This window comes from Ictidomys tridecemlineatus, chromosome 11 (assembly GCF_052094955.1).
Source record: "Ictidomys tridecemlineatus isolate mIctTri1 chromosome 11, mIctTri1.hap1, whole genome shotgun sequence".
Lineage (NCBI taxonomy): Eukaryota > Metazoa > Chordata > Mammalia > Rodentia > Sciuridae > Ictidomys > Ictidomys tridecemlineatus.
The window spans coordinates 10031534-10041876 of record NC_135487.1 but is presented as its reverse complement, the minus strand read 5'-3'; the positions used below and the strand labels follow the sequence as shown (position 1 = coordinate 10041876).

The window sequence follows — 10343 nt, the reverse complement described above, 5'->3', positions numbered from 1 at the left end:
CAGATTCCCAGGCTCCAATCCAGAAAAACCGCTCATCTCTGGGATGGAACCCAGGAGTCTGCATTTTAACAAGCACCCAGGTCAGTTCTACTCCCTGAAGTTTGAGAATCTCTGATCTAGTTGGAGGAAGGTACTCTGTAGGTGTTCTCTGAAACGTTCCACGGAGTCCTGGATGCAGCATCTGCGCCCATCAGCCAAGGTGCAGAGGAAGGATGGAGGCAGGGCCTGAGCACCCATGCTCTGGAGGCAGAGAGCACCTGAGCCAGAAAGCTGCTTCACAGTGGCTTGCACAGAAGACATTCAGTTGGCATTTGTGGAGTTCAGAAAATTACTGAATTGAAAGATATTTTAAAGGATGAAATTGAGAAAAGCACTTTCAGAGTTTAGAAAATGTGAGATTTTCATTCACTTGTCTGTGAGATTGTTTCCGAGTCCAGTAAAGGCGCTCAGCCTAAATGGTTTTATTTTCTTAAAGCTCAGAATTAAGTTTCTGTTCTTCTTGGGCAGTTTGGTCCAGGCAGTCTCCCTTTCTCCCTTTGCAGTCTTGAGGAACCCAATGGAAGAAAAATAGTTCACTTAATGAATGCAAAGGACCAGGGCAGGGTATAGATTGGCATGTTTACAGTTAGGTCTGTAGATGTTTAGGTTTGCCAAATTCTTGGTCTTCCTCCCAAAGCAGCTAATTACTTTGAAAACTCTGGCAAGCCTCCACTTGCCCCATCTCATGATTTCTAACGATTCTGCATGAAGCAGGACTGTTTTATTATGGGATGTTTTGCATCTGTTTGACACAGGAACAAACTTATTTAGAGTGTAGAGATTACGTGAAGGGATTGCTTTCTTGAAAAAACAACTTATATAGATGCAATAAACCTGGGGTTTTGGTTGGGGTTGTTTGGCCTGGCTGTGTCTCTTCAACTTTGTGGTCAATTTCCCATCTGACTTGTGTGGACACAGCCCTAGGGAGGCAGGGCAGGCACCAGGATTTGGAGGTAGGGGAAATTCCTTTTCATTTCCTGTTGCATCTTAAAAGAGGAGCTGATCACCAGAGCCTTGGTATGTTAAATTCAGAGCTCAGGAAATGCTGCCTGGAATGGAAGAGCCCTTTAACACCTCTTGGGCTGCTTTTCCTCAGAGCTGTCAGGGTTTGCAGAGCATGGAGTTCCAGCTGCCTGCTGCTGTGACCATCTCCAGGAGGCCTTGGGCTCGGGCCCTGCCTGTGGCTGATCTGACCCAAAGCCAGAGATGCAGCCCAAGGGCATCATTTCATCTGAACTTTCCCCTTCCGAGGTCATCACACTTCAGGAAAAGGACTCCCCGCCAGCCCCCTTCACCCCCTAAAACCAAAGGGGAGAAAAGCCAAGTGTGGGCTCTGTGTGGAGACGGAACCTGCAGGAAACATCACTTGCCTCTTTATTAGGGGAAGTCATTTGGAACGACTCTGAGTATTGTGCCCCAAGCATGGGTTCTGGCAGAGAGAAGGGATCTGCACTGGTGACACATTGCAGCGTTTGGTCATGCGGAAAGAATGATCTTCAGGAAAAATCACACCCTCGGCAAAGGACTTTTCCAGAGGCAGGGGTGAGTGAGAGCCAGTTTTGAAGTTCCAGCATCAGGGAGGAGGCCACTGAGTCATTGCTGACTCGGGCTCTCTCCTTCCTCCCACATCGACTTGTGTAACCGTCTTTTGGGGGGGGGTGAAGGAATGTTAAGAAAAACAACAGCATTTTGAAAAGAGGTGGGGGGAGAAGCAAGAAGGAGAGAAAAGGGTTGGGAAAGGCCCTTGGGCCTAGGGGAGGTGGCACGGACACTGGGGTGCATTCCGGAGCCTGGCAGCCCTGGGTGGTCCCTCCAGCCCAAGATGCTGGGGAAGCAAGAGGGGTCTGGGGAGGCTGTTGGAGATAAAGCCGGCTCATAAAAGGCGCAGGGGCTTCCTGCTTGACAAACACCAGTGTGCTAACGAATCAGTGTACTCTGCACTCAGCAGGAAGCCCGTGATGGATTGAGGAGATGCTCAGAGGTCAGGGTTCAGGGACAACACTAATACTCACTTGCAGCAGTTGGGGTAAGGGCAGAGGAAGGAGTCCAAGGCTGGTTGGCCTCAGAGGCTTTCTTATCTCTTGAAAATCTGGAAGCCAGGCAAAGGGTGCAATGAGGATCAGCTGGTATCAGGGGCATGATGCCACCCCTGGGTGGGTGGGGGAGAAAAGGTTATGGGGGGGTCAACGACTGCTGGTAGAAGCCTTGTCTACAGCTGCCTTTGGGGTGATCTTGGATACTATGAATTATATTTGAGACCCTCCATGGTCTTTCAGATTAGTTCCATATAGCCAGCTGGTCACTGGCGGGTCCAAGTGATGGGCAGATCAGTGTCTAACACTCGAATGGGCTGGAGAGTATGCATGTGAGCAGGTGTGTGTGTGTGCATGTGTTAGTGTGTGTGTGTAGTTGTGTGTGTAGGTGTGTGCTCAGGTGTGTGTGTGCAGGTGTGTGTACAGGTGTATACAGGTGTGTGTGTGCTCAGGTGTGTGTGCGCAGGTGTGTGTGTGTGTTCATGTATGGGGGGTACCTTAAAATCCAGTGATGCTGCTTCTGCAGTGTCCCCTGGACCCCTTCCTAGCTGATGCTAATATGGGCGGCTGATCGTGGCTTTTCCTCTGGTGGCAGCTACTCTGAGAAGCAGCAGCGCTCGCGCTCTCTCCAGGCAATCAAGACACATTGTGTTGGGCACTGGGCGCTGGTCTTGGAACATTCTTGGTTGTAGGCAAGCAGGGGAGGGCAGGCCTCCCCGCTGAAGTGTGAGATTTATTGGACCCCCCGCTGCGTGACCGAGAGGCTCTAACTCTTCCAGGGAAGCCCCCTGTGGTCTCTGATGCCCCACACCATGCGGCTTCCTGGTTCCACTGCCATCCGTGGCGCCCACATGGTGCCTGGCCTGAAGTCAGTGCGGGGAAATGTTTGTCCTGGAGGGCCTGAGCTGCCTCAGCGCCGGGGACAGAGTGGGTGTTCTTTTCAGCGTCCCCTCCAGAGCATCGGGTGGCCCATTTTTAGGTCTCAAGGTCATTGCCAAGAAAGAGAAGCTGTTAAAGTGACACTTTTGTGCACCCACATGACTCAACAAAAAGGTTAACAGAAGCTCTTAAAATACAATCCTCTCAAATGTCTGTTCTCTGTGTCCTCTGAGGAAGTGACAGACAGTGGTATCAGATAGGGGTTGGGGCTGTGTGACCTGCTGGTCCTTGGGTATCACTGTGCCTCAGAGGTCATTTAAGCGCTCTGTTCTCAGCAGACAGGACGGAGGAGGAGTATACGGAAGGCACTGGTAAACACTGGGACCTGAGATCTGGGGACATTGAAAGGGACACTGTAAGACTAACCACAGTGGGTCCATGCAGAGAAAGGCAGAGTCAGGGGAGAGAACTAGCCTGGTGCCTCGGCAGACACCTGAGCTCAGGTATCAACTAGAGGAAGCAGGTGACGCCCAGAGGGTGCCCGTGGAAAGAGCTGGGTAGTGGAGGCCCATCCCCTTGGCTCAGGCTGGGGGAGCCAGGTCTTCTGGCCACAGGCTCAGCTCCCCGCCGTGTGGATGCAGTTCTGAAGTCGGGACAGCGTGGCCGGTGTTAGGAGCTGGCTGGGCAATCCCGGCCCACAGGTTACTGTGCCTCTCTGGCCTTGTCTCGTCTGTACCCTAGAAGTCCTCTCTCCTCCCGGACTACTTGGGAGACTTAGATAAGAAAGCGTATGTGAAGTGCTTAGAGCAGCTCACGGCACACGGGAAAACCGAACCTGCTCTCCATGGTGGGGACAGTGATCATTTGACTTCCTGCAAGCAGCATGCAGGTGTTCATCATCTAGTCAGCTGAACACAGGGTTGGCAAATCTGGCTCACTGCCTGTTTTTATAAATAAAGTTTTATTGGAACATAGCCATGCTTATTCATTTACCCATCATCCTCCATGGCAGAGCTGAGCAGAGGCAACAGAGACCCTACGGTGACAAAGCAAAATGGCCTCTTATTAGAAAACAGGCTTTTGTTATTTGTCCCTTTATAGAAAAAGTGCCGTCCCCACTTTCACTGATGACTAGAAAACCAGCAGGTTCGTAGAATTTGCTGAGAAAGACGATACATTGGAGCAGTTAAGGGAAAGAAGTCTGGACGCTGATCCCTGCACTGTGACCTTGGGCAAGTTACCTACCTACTCTGGACTTGTCATTCCATAGGCAAAACTGCAGTGATACATGTAGTATTAAGTGGGATCCTGTCAGCACAGGGTCTGATGCTGGCAAAAGCAATATAAAAAGTAGCTACTATTGTTAGTTATTAAGTGTCAACTGCCAGAAGGCACAGAGAAACTCCCAGAAGAGGGTCATCGCTGCCTACAGCTCTCTTTAGAGAACACCCAGCAGTGAGCCTGTTCAAAGCCAAAATATATGTGAATGTCAAAACTGAGCTCTAGCTTGCGACACACCCAGTACCGATTCCAACTCCCTTTCCGTTGAAGCAGTAGATCAGAACAGGAAAGGGGGAGCCAAGGTCAAGGCCACAGCATCTAGCACAGTAGCATCAGTGCCTGGCACATAGTAGGCACCCAGTATTCACTGCCTGAAAGAACGGAGGCTGGATATTTAACTGTAGAGGTGATTTGCCTGTCAAAGAGCCCCTTTGATCTCTGCTGAGACCACAGTTAGTCGGAAGAAAAAATGTCTGCTGCCAGTATTTTAGGGTCTGAGGGAGGAAAGCGGTGTGCCAGAGATGAGAGGAAACGAAAACGAGCAAGCCGCCAAGGCTTCCGTTGCAGGACGGAGGCAGTGCAATAGATTCCTGGGGAACAGATGGGCAGAGAAAAATATTTTAAAGGCAGAAACAGGCTCACAAGGTCATGAGACGGCCCAAAATAACTGGGGACACCGAGCAGACAGATGCAGGCGGTGCATCTTGATGGAATCGAGGCCAAGTTGATAAGCGAGATAGTCTCCCCTCACCGGGCGCCCCACCTCCTGCCCGGGAGGCCTCTGCATGAAAAAGAGGGGCTTCAGCAGGTATGGGGCTTCCTCTGATCCTTCCCATAGTGCTCGGATTCCCCAAGTCCCTAAAACATTGGAAACCACTGCATTTCCCGGGAGCACGTTTGGGAACGCAGATCCAGGAGCTATTTTTTCCCCCAGACATTTCATGACTCTAGTTTCTGCAACAACAGGCACCGGCGATGCTGCCAAGCTGCCGGAGAAGGGCACCTTATCGTCACAGTCACGACTCCAAGAACCCGAACCGGTTACCGTTGGCAAGGGCGGAAGGAAGTCCTTTGTGGTAGCTTCTTGGAGGAGCAGAGGAAGATCCGGGATTTCGAGGGATCCTCTTTGAGGTACCTTGTTGTACCTTGGTCTGCGCCCTCTCCCCATAGAGAGGTTGCCAGGGGCTATTCAGAACCACCAGTGGGGACTGTGCAGCAGTGTCACAGTGAAGGCTGCAAATAGCATTCACTCCACCAGTGGACACCCAGAGGAGCATGTGTGGGGGGAGGAAAAGCAGGTCCCTGAGTACCCAAGCCAGACTCTTTTTTGCTTAGGCTTCCTCATTTCTTTGCAATAACAAACTAATTCCCTTTCTGCCTATGGGCCACAGGAAGTTTCTGTTGTTTGCAATTCAGAAATCTTGTGTGATACAAAGGGTCTTAGTGGAACCCAAGGGCAGGCATTGGAACTGCCTTCACAAGGAAGGGAACTAGGAACCGGCAAGTCATTGGAAATCAAGGTAGCTTTCTCCTCCTGTGTCGGCTGGGAACATATTCAGCTTCCAATAACAGAAACTGGATGTGGGCAGATTGTAAAGCTCCAGATCCCCACTCACATCAACCCTGGCTTTGACTGACGAGGTATAAACAAACACAAGGCAGGTAGAGACTTGAAGGCTGCTTGTGCATCGGGGCTGGATCTCACTGCCATGTCTGGGGACCTGTGACCACTGCCGCACGAGCGAGCCCCGTCTGGCTTGCTGGTGGTGACCAGCTTGCTGAGCTAAGACACGCTGTTGCAGCTGGAGGCCCCTCTCACGGGGTTTCTCAACCTCACTACTACTGACATTCGAGAGGAAGGGATTCTTTGTGGTGGGGTGTTGTTCTGTGCCTTTTTTTTTTTAAAATCCCATAGATAATAGTAGCACCCTCCTGCCCCAGAGGTGATAATCAAAAATTATACCCAGACATTGTCAAACGTCTCCTGGAGCAGGGGCTGTCTACCTCGCCCCTCCTCGAGATTACTGACCTAACCCATTTGTCCGCCAGTGCCCAGGCATGAGAACAAGGCCACCCTGAACCATCCAGCTCCAGCCAAGCCATCCTAGATGGCAGAAGTGCCCAGCTTGATCCATGGACTCATGAGAAATAATATTTGTCATTCTGGGTCAATAAGTTTGGGGTGTTTTGTTGCCCAGCACAAACGCTCCCAGGTGACTCGGTGGCTTCAACTGGAGGGGCCTATCTGTCCTACAGTACAAATACAGAGGTGAGCAGTTCTGCACTCTTGGATGCCGCCAGGCACCCCTTGCTCTTGTCTTTCCGGTCTATTCTCCTTGTTAGGGGAGCTCTGGCTGCTGCTGCTGCTTCTTTTTTTTTTTTTTTTTTTTGGTACCGGGTATTGAACTCAGGGACACTCGACCACTGAGCCACATCCCCAGCCCTATTTTGTATTTTATTTAGAGACAGGGTCTCACTGAGTTTCATAGGGCCTCTCCATTGCTGAGGCTGGCTTTGAACTCACGATCCTCCTTTCTCAGCCTCCTGAGCCGCAGGCGTGTGCCACCAAGCCTTGCTGGCTTCTTGCTTTTTATCTGATGATCCCCAAGACAGTTTGCTCTTGCACCGAACCTGAGCCCCAGGAACAAAACGGGGCCGGGGGCAAAGGGGCAAAGCTTTCTCCAAGGGAAGCCCTCCTGGGGCTTTCCTTTATGTCCTGGGCAGAGGTCACACTGCGGCCTTGCTAGCTGCAAGGGAGGCGGGGAAATCCAGGGCGCAGCATTCAGCCTCTGAGGCAGGATACGCTCTTGGCGCCCCCTGGTGCCTGCAGCACCCGCTGGCTCTGGGGCTCCGGGTTCCTGGTCTCTCTACTCTTTGCAGCTCCGACCTTCTGTTTCTGAACACCTTGCTACAGGAAAGGCCCTCGCCAGCCCTGGAGCGGCACCTTCTCTCTCTGCCCCAGCTCCACCACTGTCCTGAATGGCACCCTAAGGGCAGAGATGCTGATTGGCCCGGCTGGAATTAGGAGGGAAATCGGATTGGCCTGGCTTGGGTTGGGTAACTACCACCCAGCCAATCAGCGACGGCCAAGGGAGCCGCTCAGGGGAGGGAGGGGCGGGGCCGAGGAGAAGCCGCCTCCTTGGAGGAGTCAGGAGAATAAATTGCCCCTGGGAGGTGAAGTTGATAGGCTAAACCTTAACTCGTCCCTTGGAAAGACAGTATGGGGATTCGTAAAGCCATTGTAGGTAAAATATACCTGTTCAGCAAACAGTGGATTTTTCACACAATTTGGATCTCAAACTTGCACCAGCTGCTTAGCCAAGCGATCTGTTCTGGTGCTAGAGAAAAACTTTCTTTGGACTTTGGAGATGAGGTGCGGTTTTCATACTACCAGAGTCTTCTTCCGGTTTCTAGAATTTTCACCTTTTCAAGGTCACTGTCTTTAGATCCCGCCCTCTGTAAGATGTGCCTTCTGGGGGAGATCACATAAAGAGTTTATGGATTTCCCCTGAGGGGTGTGTGTGTGTGGTGCTGGGAATTGAACCCAGGGCCTTGGGCATGAGAGGCAAGCACCCTACCCATTGAGCTGTATCCCCCTCCCTCCCCTGAGTTTTAATTGGTATTAATAAGACACTTGGTTTTAAAACATAAAAAATATTTTTATTGTAGATCTATAGAATCAATCCTACTCATGACTTCTGGTTCTTCCCCTTCCCCCAACACAAGGAAAGCGGTGAGAGGACAGGTGGACAGAGAGAAAGCAGGCCATGGGAGAAGCAGAGACGGAGCCTGGGCAAGGAGGGTCCCTCCCAACACCAGGCGAGGGCGGTGCGGCCTCCTGGGCAGTGTGTGTTCTCTGGGAACTTGGTCTGTCCTTGTGGTCTGGGACTGGAACCACTGGGCCATCTCGGTGTGGCAGAATGGACAGGATGAGATGGAATTAGAAATTCGGGTTCAAGACCAGTTCCTGAATTTAAAGCTGTGGGATTCTAGGCAGGTCTGTGAACCCCCATTGGTCAGCTTCTCAGCTACAAAACAGGGAGCACAATATTCTTGACCTCCTTGGGCCCAGGAAGGATTTAAAAAGAGTTTTGAAAATTGCAGAGAGTGCCATAGGAATGTTAGTTGTTATTATGGAAGCAATTAAACTGATGGGCATTCTAAATTTATTACAATAAAGTCAGCTCAATTCCCTATGGCCTGGCCCAAGAGCCCTGAGCTTCCCCTTCTGCCTGACTCCAGTGACAGTCTTGGATTTTCTCCACTATGGGTCTCCCAGAGCTCCTTTGGGGTGTGATGTCATGACTCAAATGTGAAACTGGGAAATTGTGCATACCAGACTGAGGAGTCTAGGTTACAAACATACTTTCACATACCTGAGTTTGTACATATTCATAGTTATTAAAAAAAAAGAACCCCTGTTCCCCCCTACACACTCTCAAATACATACTGTGCAAAATACCAGTCTAGAAAGTCCTACATAAAACGTCTTAATATTTTGACATGGAGGAGTCAAACCGACTCACGGAGAATCACATGAGTCTGGGTGAGACGACATTGCTCTAGTTCCTTCCACCAGGCTTAGAAAACAACAGGCTCTGGCTGGATTTGCTGGATGTCTCTTTTTTCATCTCTCTTTCTTGGTCCATCTTTGAGGTGGCTTTTTTGGCTCCAACCTTCAACAAGCAAGAGGCACAAACTCTATAATTGCTGTGAGATCCCAACATGTTCCACCCAAATGGTTTCATTTGATTTGGTAACCAAAAGAAAATGTCACGCGCACACACACACACACACACACACACACAGAGATCAGAGCAAGGAGGAGATAAAATGGCTCATCATTATCACACTATCCATTGACAAGCTGCATTACTGTTTGGGGTGTGCCCTTCCAGCAACAGCTGTGGCTGGCCCCTTTTACATCCTTGTTTCGTGGTCTGGAAACCAGGAACTGTGTATGGTGAACACATTCGCGGTGATGCAGTCTCTCTCTATGGGCTCCTACTGAATGAAAGGTGTCTTCCATCTGAAGGTTTGGAAGGACAGCGTGCAGACTGCTCAGGGGATCACCCTGTCCTGGAAGGAGCATCCGGACAGTCACCATCTGACTCTGCTCCCAGGTCTTACTTAGTTGCTTGATCCCTTGTCACAGCTGGGCTTTTTGGAAGATCCTTCCCAGGACTTGGGGTTGTGGGCTCTGATATGCTATTCACCCCCTTCCTGTCACATGGCTGGGGACAAAGCCATCAGAGGCCTGGAGGGGCACAGAGGACCAGAGGGGTGTGTGTGTGTGTGTGTGTGTGTGTGTGTGTGTGCGTACGTGCATGCGCTAAGTTCTTTTCACTTTAGGACAGGTTTAAAAGTCCCCTTCTGAGACCCGGGCCAGTGGCAGAGGGCCTGGAATGCCATTTGAGAACCTGCCTTCATCATGTTGGGCGCGGTGGCACACGCCTGTAATCCCAGCGGCTCGGGAGGCTGAGGCAGGAGGATCACAGGTTCAAAGCCAGCCTCAGCAACAGCGAGGAGCTAAGCAACTCAGTGAGACCCTGTCTCTAAACAGAAAATAGGGCTGGGGATGTGGATCACTGGTCGAGTGCCCCTGAATTCAATCCCTGGTACAGCACCCCCCACGCCAAAAAAAGGCTGAGAACTCTCCAGTAGCCCTCCAAATAAATATTGGTTTGAATGACCTGGGGGGGGGGGGATGTCTCCGCACAGCCTGCCCTTCGATTTTCAATAAAATTGCTTGTCTGCGAATGGTTTTCGAATGCCCAAGCCCTGATGGGGGGTGCAAGGTTGGCTGCGGGACCCAGAAAGTTTGTTAAAAATAGTCCCATGGGCTGGGATTGTGGCTCAGCGGTAGAGCGTCACCTAGCACAGGCGGGACCGGGTTTGATCCTCAGCACCACATTAAAAAAATAAAGGCATTGTGTTAAAAAATAGTCTCAGGTCCTGTCAGTCTCCACCCCCAGATCTGCCAACCGCCTGAGGCAGAAGGACCAAGGAAGAGTCTCTCTGCAGTGTGACAGGGAGGGGCAGCAGAAGGCAGACTGGGTGACCTGACCCACCCTGGAAGAGGTGGTGGCTGGGGCCTGTGAACCTGTGTGG

General features: G+C 51.1%; 1 protein-coding gene across 1 annotated transcript in view; it reads right to left on the bottom strand.

Moving 5' to 3' along the window:
* Positions 1-7870: 7870 nt before the first annotated feature.
* Fhad1 (forkhead associated phosphopeptide binding domain 1) overlaps positions 7871-10343 on the bottom strand; it is a 98540-nt gene continuing 96067 nt past the window's right edge. The window contains exon 22 of the mRNA XM_078027743.1: positions 7871-8908. Coding sequence (XP_077883869.1) covers positions 8795-8908 — 114 coding nt within the window. The 3' untranslated portion in view covers positions 7871-8794. The remainder of the gene's footprint in view (positions 8909-10343) is intronic.